We start from the raw sequence: 17,886 nt of genomic DNA, 5'->3' as shown, positions 1-17,886 counted from the left end.
ACTGTTTCTAGGCACAGATTTCAACCTTATATAAGTTCATTGTCTAATAATCACTAATTTTACCAGTTTCCAGAAATTGTTTTTGGACCTACACTCGTGGTCCTCTGAGGATTTCTTCCATAGGTCGTGGTGTTCCAGCACGTGAATGGCTTGTGCTGATCGGGTGAAGGGTACGAGGTGGGGGGTTGCGTCTCCTGGCGGACTGCACTGTGTATGACAGAGATGATGAACTAAGCTCCGGAACTCGATTTGGCCAATTTCGGGTTGAGAGGATGGTACTGGACCCAGGTCTCATAAGTAGCTTGTCATCAAGATCGCTAGTGACCAAACCAGAAACCCACAATAAAATAAAGGTCACTATGTATAGGAAGAAAAGACTCACAGGGTAAAAAGCCTTATTCTAAAACATTCAGGGAAGAAAAGAGCAAAAATAGAAATCTTTTGGTAAGTAACTTAGTTTTCAGAGGGTATTCTAGAAAATCTGTTTGTTTTCTTAGGGCTCTAGGGGTTGAATTTAGGGCCTTACACTTGCTAGGCAGGCGCTCTACCACTTGAGCCACTCTACCCACCCTGCTTTTTATTTTTTTAAAGATAGAGTCTTGTTCTGTGTCAGGCTGTCCTCAGACTCACAGTCCTCCTGCCTCAGCCTACTGAGTGCTGGGATTACAGATGAGCACCACTACACCTGGCAAGAATCTGTTCTTAAAAGAAAAACATTATTTCAATCATAATTTATTAGAGTGGGGATTTCAGAAAACAGTCACCTGCCAGCACAGTCGTTTGTTCACCAGCAAAGGCAAGCCTGAACGGTACCTCTTTCAAAGTGCTTTCCAAAAGTTTGCTGCCTGCTGAGAGTACTACTATATTCGAAACATTTTTCTGAGCTGAGGGAATGTCACCAGAAAGACAACTGAAAGGCTTATACTGTGGCTTGGGAGCAGTTGTGGCACCAGTGTGGCTCCCACTGCAGAGATTAAAATGCCGAGCTAGGTAAGCCACAGGGTAGGGGTTAAGGTTGACTCTTTGGAAAGCTGGGAATAGGCAAAGGGTCCAGACTGTGCTACCCAGGGCAGTGGGACTGCAGTAGATTCCTTATTTGCATAAACAACTGAGTTTATGCAACTCTTCTATGAGTCCTCTGATAAAATACCATGCCTGAACACTTCAGTAGCTTAAGCCCTGCCCTCCAGATTTGGGAGTTTTCTGTTTGTCTTTGGGTTTTAAAGCAGATGAGAGTAAGTTTGACTAAGACACCTAGAAGACAGTATGTGCACAATGAAATGGGAGGAAATTGGAAAAAAACAAAGCAACCAAGTTCTGCCACTTAGCTTTTATAAACTCAAATTCCTCAATCTTTGAGGCCACTAGGTTGTCCTCTAGTGTAAAACATACCTCAGTGTTTGGAGGGAGAATGCCATTAAGAACTAGGTCTAAACCTTGAGAATGACATTACCATGTTTTGTTTTTTTTTTTAAGCAAACCAAAACCAAAAAAAAAGACACTCATGCATTCTAATTACAAAATATTTGAGCTTTTCTTGCCCCGTGTTGATCTTTATTTTGTTATGTGAACTTCTCATTCATGATTCTGGGTTCAGGTATCTCTAGGTAGATGATGTTTAGGTCGATCTCCAAATTTCCCATTTCCCAAGGGCCATTATTGTAACTTAACACAGCCTTCTCCTTCCCCCCTAAAAAAAGTCCCTTTAGCTTAAAATCTCAGAAATTTGATTCCTCTCTTTTATAGAATTTCATTTTTTGTGTAATATCTCCTAAAATAGTAAGTCCCCCATCTTTTAAAAAAAAAAAATCTCGTAGTTGTGGAGATCGAATCCAGGGACTTGCACATTCTAGGCAAATGCTCAGCTATACCCCTCCCCCAATACATTCCTTTTCCTATGCTAGCACTGGAGTGCAGACCCTACTGCTCATGTTTGAACTTCTGTGTAGACTCCTTACTTTTGGTTCCTCTTGCTGCAATCTAATCTATGTTCCACTGTGGTGAAATCTTTCAGTTTTTTTATTTAAACATATATGCTCCCCAGATGAAACTAACATTGCTAGTTGAAGTGTAAAATGGTGCAACTATTTTGGGAAATTGTACGGCATTTAAACACACCCGTCCTATAACCCTTTCACTTCTAGTTACTGACCCAAGGGTAATCTCCACAAAAACCTATGCATGGATATTTATAGTACCTCTATACATAATAGCCCCAACCTGGAAAGGACCCAAGTGAGAGTAGATAAATTGATATTTTTGCAGTGGAAAACTAACTCAACAATAGAGAAGGTCATGTGAAACAACATAGATGAATCTCAAAAACATGGCCTTCAAAACCATCCACAATCTGGTCACAACATTTATTAGCTTCACTGACTTGTTTTCCCACGAATCATACCATGGTCTATTTTAATTTTAGAAGATTGTCAATAGTCTTTGATCCGATGCATTCAAGTTCTGATATTTCTCTTCTACTCACAGCAAAAATGGTCTTGTCTTTTTCCTAGTCTGTATTTTCTTTTCCTACACCATTCTTCTACCTCCAATGCCATATTGCTGTTCTCTGCTTATCCACACCCCCACCAACATGTGCCCACCAAATGCCTCTTCCTTTAGAGCTGCACTCACTCTATATAACACCCATTTGGCACTCAGTCACAAAAATTCTTGATGTGGTTAGGTCTCTTTTCTCCCAGGTGTGTCTTCTCTTCCCAGTTATCAGTTCCCTGTGCCTGAAGACCCAGGCCCCTTGGATGTTTTACTCCCCAGGTGTCTGTGTTGCTTCAGGTACTCAAAAAGGCAAAATGATTGACAGACTCTTGCTTTCATTTTATTTCTCAGTGATCTAATTAAACTCTACAATCTACTAATTCTATACTTCTTACAGGAGCTTGTCCATTAGAGAGAGATTTCTTGGCTGTAGAGGCATCCCATGAACCAAGAGACCATTCACATTTGACTGATGACCACTTGCTTGACAGAAAGTCATCTATGTGTCAAAAAAAAATGTTACTCATTACTGGCTGGTAAAGATATCTGTTTGATTTCCTAACTTGGCTAAAAGTATTTCCAATTAGGCCATTTGTACATTTTTCCCCTGTGCCTTAACTTTTATAACTGCTGCCTAGTACCCCTGAGACCCCAAAGTGCACTCCCAAGAGGACAGGTCCTTTTCTTTCCTATTTCTGTCAGCAGGTTGGGGATACCTGATCAACCTAGAGGAAAGCAATTAATAGGCACTCTCATAGGAGATAAGGAACCATTATTATTGTTTAAAACAGAAAAACCTAAATAAAAAATTCACAAACTCTGGAACAATAATAGAAACAAGTAAGGGTAAACTAACTCTCAAGTTGATCTCTTTCATCATCACACGATCCTGAACTCTGCACAAACTCTTTCACTACCCCTGGAGCAGTCAGCTGTCCGTGATAAAACCTGTTTTCTTTTTTTTTATTTCTTTTGAAACAGTCTTGCTGTGTTGCCTAGGCTGGTCTCAAACTTATGGTCAAGTGATCCTTCTGTCTCAGCTTCCTGAATTCTGGGATGGCACATCACCAAACCTGAAGTCTGTAAGGAGTTAATTTTACTTGTTTTAATGTTACCAGGACTTAATCTTTCTTGGACTGGCAGTGGCACCTACAGCCCTGCTTATATTCTCTTAGGTCATCAGTTCAGTACTCTTTGGCCATCTCCTCTGCCACAGAATGTTATTTTCCTTCCTTTTTCTCTCAAGAATGTTTGACTTGACTATGCAACCTATACCATCTAGTTAACTGTTCAAGACTAAGGCCATCTAAACTATAGTCAAACTCATTCAGAGTGTGGGTCACCACCAGAGGAACATTACTTTACCTGGATCATTCCCCAATGTGTCGAGTCATGAGCCTTGATGATTTTATTTTTAAATATCCCTTTTGTAAATCTAGTTGCATAATATCTGGCCAATTTACCAACAAAGCTCATGACTAGATCTGGGCTCAAATCTGACTCAGGGCTGATAAGCATGACCAAAGGATTAGGATCAAAATCTTTTTTTTTCCTCCCCATGCCTTTATTTTTACAACAAGTAGTGAAACTATCATGTAGGAATTGGAATTATGTAAGTCATTATACAGGGATGTAACCAAGTTTATCAGCCCTTGCAAGAAATGGCCATCTTTGCCCTTTTTCAGAGACTTATTTGAGGTAGTTTTCCTCTTCCTTTTAGTTTGTGTTTTACATCTAGGCTATGAGATAAACATCCAAGGGCAAAAAAAAGTCAACATATTCAAATATTAAAAGGACAAAAAACAGGGTTGGCTGAGTTAAGAGAAAAAAGAGGGAAGGAGCTAAAAAGGAGTTCAAGGGCAAGAATATTAAGACCACAGAAAATCTGAAATTAGGTTCTCTTCTCTTCATAAAGGATATCCTTTGATATAGTTGATTCTAGAATGCACAACTTAAAAGATGCCTCTTCAAAAGATTAATGCAGAGTCATAATAAACATAATCGTACTGAATACTTAGTCATAAGTAATACAATTAAGGTAAAGAACTCTGAGCAAATTTCCTCTGGCAAGAATAGCCCTAGGTTCTCCCACACGTCTTCTCTGGCACTTACTGGATTTGATGTGATGGACAGCATCTTAGACTGGGGTACTCGAGGTAACACCAAAGGATGAGACTCACTCAGCACACAGGGACTTCCTGAATCCGGTCTGGTGATTGCAACATTGCTCTCATCATCTGAGCAAAGGATAGATATCTATTATCCATAGATATCTTCAGACCTACAGCAACAGTACTGTGAAAAAAAAATCTCTCCCAACAATTCATAATCTCAAGCAAGCCTTCATCATCTGTGCAGCCCAATTTCATACCACCTGCATGGTTCAAAAGACCCCCTTAAAGCAAGAGTTCAGTTTAAAGTGGTTTCTCTGGCTGGCAATGCCTAGTGGTACCCAGAAGAAGGAAAAGCAGAGCTCTCTAGAGCAAAGCTATGTGGACAACCTTTAGAGTTGATGGAAATGTTTTACATCTGTGATGTCCAATATGAGATCACAAGGTACATGTGGCTATGGAGCACTTGAAGTGTGGGTTCTGGACTAGTTTAATTTAAACAGCCCCATGTTTTAGTGACTTTTTTTTTGCAAGACTGGGATTTGAACTCAGGGCCTCTACCTTGAGGCACTCCACCAGCCCTTTTTTGTGATGGGATTTTTTGAGATAGAGTCTTTCGAACTGTTTTCCCAGGCTGGCTTCAAACCGTGATCCTCCTGATCTCTGCCTCCTGAGTAGCTAGGATTATAAACATGAGCCACTGGCACCCAGCTTGTAGTGACTATTCTACTAGACAGTGGACAGTGTAACTCTAGGGGAGTCTTCAGATCATTAATTCAGACCTCACTTCCCACAAATAAAGTTAGAAAATTGGAAACCACTACTATACTACTAAAAATCACATGATCTCGACATTAGAAAGGCAGAGGCAGGAGGATCTCAAGTTTGAAGTCAACCTGGGCTACATAGTGACACAGTGAAACCTGTCTCACACATTAAAAAACAAAAAGGCACTTTGAAAAGGAGTAAGCAGAAACAACATAATCAGTTCTGCAAAGTCTTGAGAAGTTGGAATGAAGAGATGCAGAATATAAAATAAAACAAGCACCAGGCATGGTTGGAAACATCTGTAATCCCAGCACTCGGGAGACTGAAGTAGGAGAATTGAAAGATCAGGGACAGCCTGGACTATGTAGCAAGACCCTGTCTCAAACAAGCAAAAATATGAGTAATCACAAAACAACATAAAAACAACCAAGTAGATTTTTTAAAAGAACACAATAAAGCCCAAAGGAAAACTAAAATTGTTAAAAACTCATAAGGTTAATAGCACAAAATAGCCATAATAAAAATATCTGAAGAAATGCAGGGAGGCAAGGAGATAGAAAATATAACTAAAAAGGGTGGATTTTACTGTATGTAAATTGTACCTTACTTTAAAAGTAGAAATAAACACAAGCTGTGTGTGGTGGTACAAACCCGTAATCCCAGCACTGAGGAAGCTGAGGTAGGAGGGTAGTGAGGTTGAGGCTAGTCTAGGCTACATAGTGAGCCCCTATGTCAGAAATAAACAAAACATACTGACAAAAAATTACAATTGAAGAAGTATTGATGAGATGAGCAGAGAAACTCCTATTCTGGCACTGGGCATATAATCCTGGATAATTTGGTGGTGTAAAGTTGAAGATGTATATTCCCTGGGACCCACCAATTTCACCCTTGGTACGTGATATAGAAAATCCTTTGCAAATATATGTGAGGAGAAATAGTCAATAATGTTTGTAGCATCACTGGTCAAAATTGCCAAACACTGCCTATTAGTAATTCTAAAACATCAACTATGACTATAAAAACAAACTTGAGAAGAAATCATGTTTCTGAGTAAGATCAATATGAACTGTTTAACTCTGGAAAAAAAATTGGAGGCTACTTAAAAAGCTAGACATCGATCTACCATTTGATCCAGCAATACCACTCTTGGGGATATACCCAAAAGACTGTGACACAGGTTACTGCAGAGGCACCTGCATACCCATGTTTATTGTGGCACTATTCACAATAGCCAAGTTATGGAAACAGCCAAGATGCCCCACCACTGACGAATGGATTAAGAAAATGTGGTATCTATACACAATGGAATTTTATGCAGCCATGAAGAAGAACAAAATGTTATCATTCGCTGGTAAATGGATGGAATTGGAGAACATCATTCTGAGTGAGGTTAGCCTGGCCCAAAAGACCAAAAATTGTATGTTCTCCCTCATATGTGGACATTAGATCAAGGGCAAACATAAGGGGATTGGACTTTGAGCACATGATAAAAGCGAGAGCACACAAGGGAGGGGTGAGGATAGGTAAGACACCTAAAAAATTAGCTAGCATTTGTTGCCCTTAATGCAGAGAAACTAAAGCAGATACCTTAAAAGCAACTGAGGCCAATAGGAAAAGGGGAACAGGAACTAGAGAAAAGGTTAAATCAAAAAGAATTAACCTAGAAGGTAACGCCCACGCACAGGAAATCAATGTGAGTCAATGCCCTGTATAGCTATCCTTATCTCAACCAGCAAAAACCCTTGTTCCTTCCTATTATTGCTTATACTCTCTCTACAACAAAATTAGAAATAAGGGCAAAATAGTTTCTGCTGGGTATTGAGGGGGTGGGGGGGAGAGAGAGGGGGCGGAGTGGGTGGTAAGGGAGGGGGTGGCGGCAGGGGGGAGAAATGAACCAAGCCTTGTATGCACATATGAATAATAAAAAAAAATCCCATTTACAATAAAAAAAATATGAACTGTTTAGTTTTATGGTCTCTAAACCATTTCCATTACTATCATTTGGTTTACCATTGTTTCATTTAGAGAAGGTATACCTTTTTTCAAAAACAATTACTAGTGAAGCTTGTTTCCCTACTAGCAAATTAGGGTTTGAAAAAATGCTATGACAATAATTTAAAAATATTTTTCTTCCATAATTGGATTTAAAAATTGTCTTGATTAAAAGTCAAAATGATTATAAAAATAATAAATTATAGCAGCTCTAAGGATGTAGCTCAGTGGTGTAGTGCTTGCCTAGCATACCACAGACCCTGGCTTCCATCCCCAGCCCTGAAAAAAGAAAACACATAGGAATAAATTACTACATTTACTCAGAATTTTATATACTTATTAGTTACAATCTTTTTTTTTTTTTGAGCTGACAAACCTTAAAATATCACAAGTTGTCATGTTCTGTTATATTCAACAAGCATGTAGTTTGGCTTTCTTCCTTACATAGGGGTAGGAAATATGGTTCTAGTAGTGGGGATAAGTTTGTATAGGCACCTGGGAATTGGCTCTCAAAACAACAAATCTATACTAACACCCAAATTCAAGAGTTCTTTCCATAGTTCCAGATATCTTAATAAAAATAATGATAATAGCTAGCATTTATTGAACTCTTATATAGCCCAGGAACTGCTCCATGTACTTTCATGTAACTTGTTTATTCCTTTTATGACCCTATCAGGTATACATTAGTATTATACTCAAGGATAAAGAAACTGAGGCACAGAGGTTAATTAAGCTGTCAAAGTTCTAATGTTAGCATCAGAGTTAGCAGTCAAAACCAGGTTTTCTGGCAGCAAAATCTGTGCTTTTAATCATTATACTACATTGCTTCTCATGAGAATTACATTTTAGAGCAGGAGTTGGCAAATTAAGGCCTACAGACCAAATCTCTATCTTATTACTTATTGTGGTAAAGTACACGTAACATGTGGCTTATCATTTTAAAATACATAATTCAGTAGCAATTAATTACATTAATGATTATATAATCATTACCACTACCTAGTTCCAGAATTTTTCATCACTCCAGAAAGAAACCTCCTACCCACCACCACTATCTATTTTTGTACTTAGTTGTAACAAATTTGCTTATTGTTATTACTGCATAGTATTCCAGTGGAAGACTATTACACCTCACTGTTGATGAATATTTGAGTAGTTTCCAGTTTATGTTTTCTAGCATATAGTGCTGTTATGAACATCCATGTGTTGTCTTTTGGTCAACTTAAGTACTGAGGACATAGGAGTGCCATTTACATGTTGTTGATGGTTGCTTTTGTGCTACAAGGGCAGGGCTGAGTAACTGCAATGAGAAAGGATGACTGGCAAAGATACATTTTACTATCTGGCTCTGCATAGACAAAGTTTGCTAACCTCTGTTTCAGGGTATTTCAATCAACCCACTAAACCATTTAGAAATCCTCCTGCTCCATTTCAAGATTGGTAATTTTTTTTAAAAGACTTTAAAATCACAACTATAATATAATGGAATAATATAAATTTATGGATTCACAGAAAAATAAAGGAAATAGTTTTCATGGACTAGTATTGACAATTGTGAAAGGTGAAATAAAGTTTTCTCTGATATCTCCGTGGTCGATTCTGAAAACCGAAGGAGTTCCTTTATGGACAGGATTTTTTGTTGTAGTTTAGACATGACTCTGGACTTACCATTTGTCCCATGTCTCCAAAAACTTACTCTCACATAAATAATCTGGTTAATTTTAAAGAGTGTTAGTTGAATTCTCTAATACAATCTTTAGGAGAGAAGTTAACACACACACAATAGAATGGGTTAAAAAGAAAACAAACCCGCCAGGAGCCAGTGTAATCCTAGCTACTCAGAAGGCAGAGATCAGAAGGATTGCAGTTTGAAGACAGCAGGGCAAATAGTTTGTGAGACCCTATCTCAAAAAAATCCCATCACAAAAAAGGGCTGGTGGAGTGGCTCGAGGTGGAGGCCATGAGTTTAAACCCCAGTACTGCAAAGGAAAAAAAAAAGAAAAATATTAAGTGTGGCAAACACATGGAGAAACTGGAAAGCTCACATAATACTGGACAGAATGTATATAGGTAAAACTACCTGGTAAAAAATTTGGACAGTGTTCACTGAAATTGGAATAGTACACCCTATAACCTAGCAATTCCACTATATATATAGTCCATATGTTCCCCCAAAGACATACAAGTTATATATTTCTGCTGCCCTATTAATAAATGGCTTTCACCATTTATTATAGCATTTCATTATGCTATCTTTATATACAGATGCAATGTATTTTGATATTATTCACTCTATCATTTTCTTTTCCTCTCCTACCTTATTAACACATCCTTATAAAGTTTTAAAACAAAATTAATCTGTGGTGTTAGAAGTCAGGATGATCTTGCTCTTGGGGAGGGTTGGGAAGCATGAAAAGGGCTTCTGGTAACATTCTCTTGGTGGGTGCTGATCATACATTCAGTTTTTTTTAATTCCTCAAGCTTACCTGATATAAACTTCCTGTGTCATTTTCTATTTGAGGATTATATTTCAATGAAAGCCTTTCAAAATATAATTCCTGGAGGCTGGGTCTGTAACTCAGTGGTACAGTGCCTGCTTAGCAAATGTGAGGCCCTGGGTTCAACTCCCAACAGTAGCAGTACCACTACCACCACAAAAATAAAATTAAATGTATCTACTGGAAAAGGGACTAGGTTTACCCTCTTGCTTAAAACAGCCAACAAAAACCATAAAACAATGGTTTTTAAGGCACTGAACAATAGGTAGTAAAAGATAGTGAACCTTAAGATGATAAACCAATGAGACATGCCCTGCAATCACCTGGGAAGTTTACAAGATATGGTGCAAGGAGAAGGAAATGAGGTACAGCCTGGTGGACTACCTGAGTTGAGAGTGCAGAGTGAAGAAGACAGGATTCGTAGGACAGAATACTGGAGAGGAGAAAAATGCACAAAGACCTCAGGATATCTGCAGTGAGTGGGTATCCCTTGAGTATCTGGAGTACTCATCAGTGCCTGTGGAGAAGGAACCATCTGAGGCTAGGAAAAAGAACCACCTGAGAGATTTATAGGGAACAAAGCCTGCTGCTCACATGAATCAAGATGTGCCTGCTCACATTAGCCAGACCAGAACTCAATTCACAGGACACTGGGCAGAATAAGATCCTGCCTCAGCAGGTGGGGCATAATTAGCTGTAGATTGAGCATTGCTCCAGACCTGTCTAATAAATCATAAAAGAAGACAAAAAAGGATCAAAGTTTCTAGTCCAGAGAGAAAAATCTTAAAAACCAGCCAAAGGAAAAACATGTGTACACAGGAACAAAGATAAAAATGAAATTGGATTTCTTGTCAGAAATAATGCAAGTAAGAAGACACATCTTTAAAGTACTGGGGGAGAAACTGCTGGCACAGAATTAATAAAATTATCTTGAAAAGAAGAAGGCAAAAACCAGGCTCGGTGGCTCACATCCATAATCCCAGCTCCCAGAAACTGGGAGGATCACAGTTCAAAGCCAGCCTGGGCAAAAAGTTAGCAAGACCTCATCTCAATTAGTAAGCCTGGTGTAGTGGTGCACCTATGATCTCAGCCATGTGAGAAGCTGTAGGTGGGACGATAGTTGTCTAAGGCCAGCCCTGAGCAAAAATGATAGACCCTATTTGAAAATTAACAAAAAGGCTGGGGGGGGGCGTGGCTCAAATGGTAGAGCATTTGCCTAGCAATTTTAAGGCCCTGAGTTCAAACCCCAGGAACACCAAAATAAAATAAGTGTTCAGCTGGGCACCAGTGGCTCATGCCTGTTATCCTAGCTACTTGGGAGACTGAGATCAGAAGAATTGTGGTTGGAAGCTAGCTTGGGCAAATGGTTCTTGAGACCCATCTCCAGATATAACCAGATCAAAATGGACTTGGAGGTGAGTCTCAAGTGGTAGAGCACCTGTACTGCAAATGTGATACCCTGAGTTCAAACTCCAGTCATCCCCACCCCACACAAAAAAAGTCCACAAAAGGAATGATCACCAGCAGATCCACTTATAGGGAATGTTAAAGGATATTCATCAGGCTGGAAGAGTCTTTATAAAGCTTTTAATGAAGTAATACTCAAAGAACATAAAATTGGCCATTTTGACCATTTTAAAGTGTACAATTCAGTGGTTTTTAGTATATCTGCCACAAAAAATGATGATGTATAATCATCACCACTATGTAATTTAGAAAATTTCCATCACTTCAAAAATAAACTGTATCTCCCAATTTACTTTTTCCTCCATACCCTGGGACCCACTGAACTATTTTTTGTCTATATGGTTTTGCCTCTGGATAATTCATAAGAATGAAATCATATAATATATGGCCTTTTGTAGCTGGCTTCTTTCCTTTAGCATATTTTCAAGATTCATTCATGTTGTATAATGTATCAGTACTTAATTCCTTTTTATGGCTGAATAATATTCCATTACATGGCATATTGTCTCCTGAAACTACTGTAACAAAATACCAGACTAGGTGGCTTATACAATACACATTTATTTTCTCACAGTTCTGGAGTTCAAGATCAAGATGCCATCAGGGCTGGTCTCTGGTAAGGCCTCTCTTCCTGGCTTGTAGGCGGCTACCTTCTTGCAGTGTCCTCATATAGTCTCTTCTCTGTGCATGCGTGGAAAGAGAGATATCTCTGGTATCTCTTCCTCATTTTATAAGGACACCAACCCTATTGGTTTAGGGCCCCACCCTATGGCCTCACTTAACATTAATTACCTCCCTAAATGCCTTGTCTCTAAATACAGGTACACTGAGGGTTAGGGCTTCAACATATGAACTCTGAGGGTGTGTGGGAGGAAGGCACTATTCTGTCATAACACATGGATATACCAAATTTTGTGTATCAGTTCATTAGTTGATTTGAGTTCTGCTTTTGGGCTATTATGAATAATACTGTCATGAAAATTCATGTAAAAGTTTTTGTGTGGACATGTTTTCAGTTCTGTTGGTAATAATATACCTAGGAATGGAATTTTCTGGGTCATGTGGTAACTTTATATGTAATATTTTGAGGAAGTGCTGGACTGTTTGCACAATGATTACACCATTTTACATTCCCACCAACAATCTTGAGGGTCCCAATTTCTGTAAACCCTTATCAATACTTATCATTTTCCCTTTAAAAAACAATTATTTTATTTGTTATGTGTGTGTGTGTGTGTGTGTGTGTGTGTGTGTGTGTGTGTATAAAATCTCCTAGTGGGCATGAAGTAGTATCTTTTTTTTTGAAGTTTTAGTAAGGATTTATTTTAGTGTAACAGAATAAAATAGGGAGAAATGGGGGGGAAGAAACATTTCTTGCTCCTCATGGAGGAAGTAGGAGCCAAGACTCCATGGAGTAGTATTTCATTGTGACCTTGCCTTTCCCTAATGAATAATGATATATAGCTTCTTTAATGTGGCTGTTGGCCATTTATATATCTTCTTTGTAGAAATATCGATTCAAGTCATCTGCCCACTTTTAACTGGGTTGTTTGTTCTTCTATTACTCGGTTGTAGTTCATTATCTGCTGTAAATGCTAGTTCCTTATCATGCTTTGTAAATTGTTTGTATTTGATTTATAATACTTTTCCCATTATATGGGGTGTCCTCCACTTCCTTGATAATGTCTTCTAATGTACAAAGTTTTTAATTTTGATGAAATCCAACTTATCTATTTTTTTCTTTTTTTAACTCATGTTCTTGGTGTCATATCTGTGAATCTACTGTCAAATCCAAGGTCATGAAAATTTTTTCCTGTTTTCTTCTAAGACTTTTTAAAATATAATTTTAGCTTTTAAACTCAGGTTGTTGCTCCATTTTTGTATATGGTGTGAGGTCAGGGTCCAACTTCATCCTTTTCTATGTGGATATCCAGTTCCAGCACCATTTGTTGATAAGACTGGTCACCCATTGAATGATTTTGGCTCCTTTGTTGAAAATAAACTGGCTATAAGTGTGTGGGTTTATTTTTAGCCTTTGTGATTTTATACCATTGATCTATCTGTCCTCATGCTAGTTCCACACAGTTTTGAATACTGTAGCTTTGCAGTAAGTTTTAAAATCAGGAAATGAGAGTCTTCTAACTTTGTTCTTTTTCAATATTGTCTTGGTTATTCAAAGCCCCTTGTATTTCCAAATGAATTTCATTATTAGCTTGTCCATTTCTATTAAAAAAACGCAGTTGGGTTTTTTTTGTTTGTTTATATTTTCTTGTGGTGTTGGGGAACCCAGGGATTTGTATATGCTAGGCAAGTAGTCTACTACTCAGCCACATTCTCATCACAGGCAGTTGGAATTTTGATAGGGATTGCACTGAACCTGTAGACTCATTTGATGAGTACTGCCATCTTAATATTTTATCTTCCAATTCATGAACATGGATGTCTTTGAATTTCTTTAAGTGTTCTCTAATGTCTTTCTACAGTGTTTTGTTTTCAGTGTACAAATATTACACTTCCCTTTAATTTAATTATTTATTCCTAAATATCTGATTCTTCTTGATGCTATTATAAATGAATTGTTTTCTTAATTTCACTTTTGATTGGATGGTGTTGATGACTCTGAAGAATAAATCTGCTATGAACATACCACAGGAACAGTATGTTTCCAATTGAAGTAGATTCTTCCCTAGCTCAGTCTACCCATAAGAACTGCCTCTGGCCAATACTTTGATCACAGTCTTGTGAAATCCTACACAGAGGACTTGCTAAGTTGTTTCAAGACTTCTGACTCACAGATGTATGAGATAATAAATGTGTATTGGTTAAAGCCATTAAGTTTGTGATAATTTGCCAAATAGCATAGAAATACTTACATAAATAATTTGTAACAAGTCAAATGTATATATCTAACAATATAACCCAGACATCCTACTACTAGGAGTTTACTTAACAGAAACATAAATACAATTTTTCTATACCAGAGTTCATGGAATAGACCAATGCTGAAAGCACTTCAAATATCCTTCAACAGATGAACAGATAGACAAACTGTGGTATCATGAAATGCTATTCAGCAGTAAAAGGAACAAATTATTAATACACAGAATGAAATGGATGAATCTTAAAATCATTATGCTGAGTGAAAAAAGCCAAACAAAAAAGAGTGATTTGCTTTCAGTCACTATAGATTAGTTTGTGTTTTAGAGAGGTTCATCTGAATAGAATCATATGGTATGTGCTCTTTGCCTGGCTTCTTTCACTTGGCATAATGATCTTTTGGGATGGAGGGGCAGATAACGGCAGTAGGGAAAGGTTACAAAGGGAATGACCTTTTGGAGGTGATGGTTATGTTCACTGTATTGACTGTGGTGATAGTTTCATGGATATAGTATACATAGCACAGACTTTATCAAATTGTACACTTTAAATAGGTGGAGTTATTTTTGTCAATTACTCTTCTATAAAGCAGTTTGAAGAAATATATGCCACTTGAACGTGGTTTTTACCTCAAAATTCATCAAAAATCATTATATTGAAGGAGAAAGAACAAGCTCTCTGTATGGTCATCACAGATTAGACCTTGTCCTTCATCCACCCATTCTCATATATTTACTAAATACCTATTAGTTTCTATGGGAAATACAAGCATGATATATATATTGATGTATATATTAATATATATATACATACTAGCTAGGAGAACTTCTACAGTGCTAACACTTGGAGGTGCCTGGAGGGTGGTGTGTGCAGAGACAGCAGGGCAGATCTGCATTCTTTCTCCCATACTTTGCCCTGTGCATCTCTTCATCTGGCTGTATATCTATATCCTTTGTAATATTCTTTATCATAAACCCATAAATATTAAGTGTTTTTCTGAGTTCTGTGAACTATCTTAGCAATTAACCAAATTTGAGGAAGCCTAATTTATAGCTGGTTGATCAGAAGCACAGGACAAAATCAGGGGCTAACAAGTTATCATCTGAGGTGGGGCAGGCTTGTGGGATTGAGGCCTTAGCATGTTGGATCTGATGCTATCTCCAAGTACATAGAGTCAAAATTTAATTGACTCATAGGACACCTAGTTTGGTGTCTCTGGAAAATCTGGTGAGTGTCTGGTGTCAGAACTGTTGTGGTGTGTAAGTAGGAAAAAACACCAGTTTTTCCTCTCTCTCATACCCATCTTTTGCAGTAATAAAGTATATTATCTAATATATTGGTTAGGGTTTGGAAATAATAAACAATTATTTTTTACATTGTTTTTACAACGATCCTTACCAGAAGCAAATCCCTCCCAGTGACTACGTGTCAACTGCTCCAAACACCCTACAACCTTACTCCACACGTTGTCAAACACGTAAGCAAGGACATCTTCTTTCATGCAGTAAAATGGAGCAATGGGAGGGTATCCTAATTTCTGTTTCTCAATAGCTGCTTCTGATTTGTTTCCATGAAATCCCTCTGCCCTGGAACAGAAGTGAGGGGGAAAGACTTCATGATTATTTTTTTCTGAGTGTCTACCACTGTCCTTTGTGCTTCTTAGGAATGTGACAGGTTCCCCACACATACATACATCCCACCCTCCTCCTTGCCCAGCTTATGTAGTACATGTATGAAGCTGCCTTGTGAACTAAAGAAATTCTCAACAAAAAAAAAGGGATTACATTCCCTTTTTTACCCCGAACTGCCACACTATTCTCCAAAAATGGAGGGGAACAAAATGTAGAGAAGCCCCTCTGAGGCTTTTCTGAAGACCCTGTGCCTGTAACCCAGAAACTTCCAGTTATCCAAGTCTGTCTGCTTCTCTAACAGGGAATACCAACAGCCTGGGGTTTGGGGACAGGTGGGCTCTAGCTGAGATGTGTTCACCTACCAATGATAAATTATAAACTAAGACAAAGCAAATTCCGAAACTGGCTTGGATGGGGAGAATCATTTCCAGGCCTCTACAGTGAAAGTTACTTTGAGACAGCAGAGGTCTCAAGAAAGAATAGGAAACTAGAAAAAAAAGAAAGGCACAAAGTGGCTAACGTAGGACAGCTACAGACTCTGCCTTCCCAAGGAACAGCTGGCCTGGCATTGAGTGGGGGAATAAGCTGACTAGAATTAACTATATTTAAATTTATTTCTTTTTGGAAGAGAAAACACATTCATGTGATGAAAAAGTTCATATTATACAGGACATATAGTGAAAAGGAAGTCTTCTGTATCTCTGCTCCTTAGTCCCCATCCCCAGAAGGAAACCTATACTACCATTTCAGAGAAACAGTTCCATTATGCACTATACTGCACCTTGTTCTTTTATTTAGCACTACATCTTAGCCTTTAATCCCTTATCAATACATCTTAATCTGCTTCTTAAAAAGAGACTATTTCATAGATTATACCAGATATATCTTATTAATCAGCCAGTCTTTTGCTCTTACAGTAAATACTATACTTAATATCCTTCTATATATTTTTTGGCTTCATGGGTTATTTTATCTGTAGAATAAATTTCTGTAAATAGAACTTTTGAATTAAAGGGCATTTGCTTTTCAATTTGAAAGATACTGCCCACCATCCTCTAAGGAGGTCCTATGGTCCAGTGGTGAAAGAATGTGCCTGTTGACCCACTCAAGGAGTTATCAGACTTCTTTGTCTTTAGTTCTTTGCCAATTTTTCAGATATAACAGTATCTGAACGTATTTAATTTAAATCCTTTAAAGATTTAATTTAAATCTAATGCAAATGAGGTTGAATTTCATTACATATATTTGAAATTTGTTTTCTTTTTATATCAACTTACTGTTCGTATCCTTTGTCCATTTAGTCCTTAGTCATTTCCTTATTGATGTACATATTAAGGAACTTTACTCTTTGTAAATGAAGTGCAAATATTTTCACCCAGTTTATGATGTTTTTTAAGTTTATTAGTTTTTTTTTTCCATTTTTCTTTTATTATTCATATGTGCATACAGTTTATTAGTTTTTTAATGTAGATACGTCATCTAACGTAGTCATTTAAGAATTTCTTACATAATTTGTAGGTTGTGTGTTATGTCTAAAAAGAACTTCCCCATTCCCAAATTATAATTTTAAGTCTTCCAGATTTTATTTTTTCTAACTTTATATGATTTAATTTGTCACATGTAAAAAGTTTGTTTTTTATGGAAAGAGTAAGTTAAGATCCTTATGGTGGTTTTTCCACTGCACCAAAATCATTTGCTGAAATTATTATATATGCTAATTTCCTATAGGTGTTTGCATTCACTTCTTGGCCTTCAATATTTTCAGGTAGGAACGTTCTAAGGGTTGTCACTTTACAACAAGGTATCTTGGCAGTATCTTTAAAGGGAAGGCTGCCATTCAAAAATCTTGTGCATATTATCTGAAGATTCATTTGGATTTACTACCAGACAAAGGGAATGAAATGCCATTTATATCACATTTTAAATAAGTTAAATCAATTTTATTTTTTATTGCCTTAAAGTAAAGGAGAAGACTTCTCATTTGGGGAAAAAGAGGAGATATAAATAAGGCGACAGAGGCTAGAAGGAGTGAGGGGAAGGCAG

At 37.6% G+C, this 17,886-nt stretch overlaps 1 protein-coding gene across 9 annotated transcripts in view; it reads right to left on the bottom strand.

Moving 5' to 3' along the window:
• The window catches only part of Fam149b1 (family with sequence similarity 149 member B1), a 52,528-nt gene that overhangs the window by 6,239 nt on the left and 28,403 nt on the right, over window positions 1-17,886 (bottom strand). For 6 of the 9 annotated variants that reach the window (XM_074079148.1, XM_074079141.1, XM_074079143.1 and 3 more), the window contains 4 exons: window positions 15,611-15,798; window positions 4,606-4,730; window positions 2,889-2,992; window positions 93-317 (listed from right to left, as the gene is read on the bottom strand). In XM_074079148.1, the coding sequence (XP_073935249.1) occupies window positions 93-317; window positions 2,889-2,992; window positions 4,606-4,730; window positions 15,611-15,798 (642 nt within the window). Of the gene's footprint in view, window positions 1-92; window positions 318-2,888; window positions 2,993-4,605; window positions 4,731-7,286; window positions 9,350-11,907; window positions 12,017-15,610; window positions 15,799-17,886 lie in introns of those variants that run through there. The other 3 variants (XR_012449747.1, XM_074079147.1, XM_074079146.1) reach the window with 3 other exon arrangements.

This window comes from Castor canadensis, chromosome 7 (assembly GCF_047511655.1).
Source record: "Castor canadensis chromosome 7, mCasCan1.hap1v2, whole genome shotgun sequence".
Lineage (NCBI taxonomy): Eukaryota > Metazoa > Chordata > Mammalia > Rodentia > Castoridae > Castor > Castor canadensis.
The sequence above is the reverse complement of the archived record's forward strand: the minus strand, read 5'-3'. Positions and strand labels throughout refer to the sequence as shown.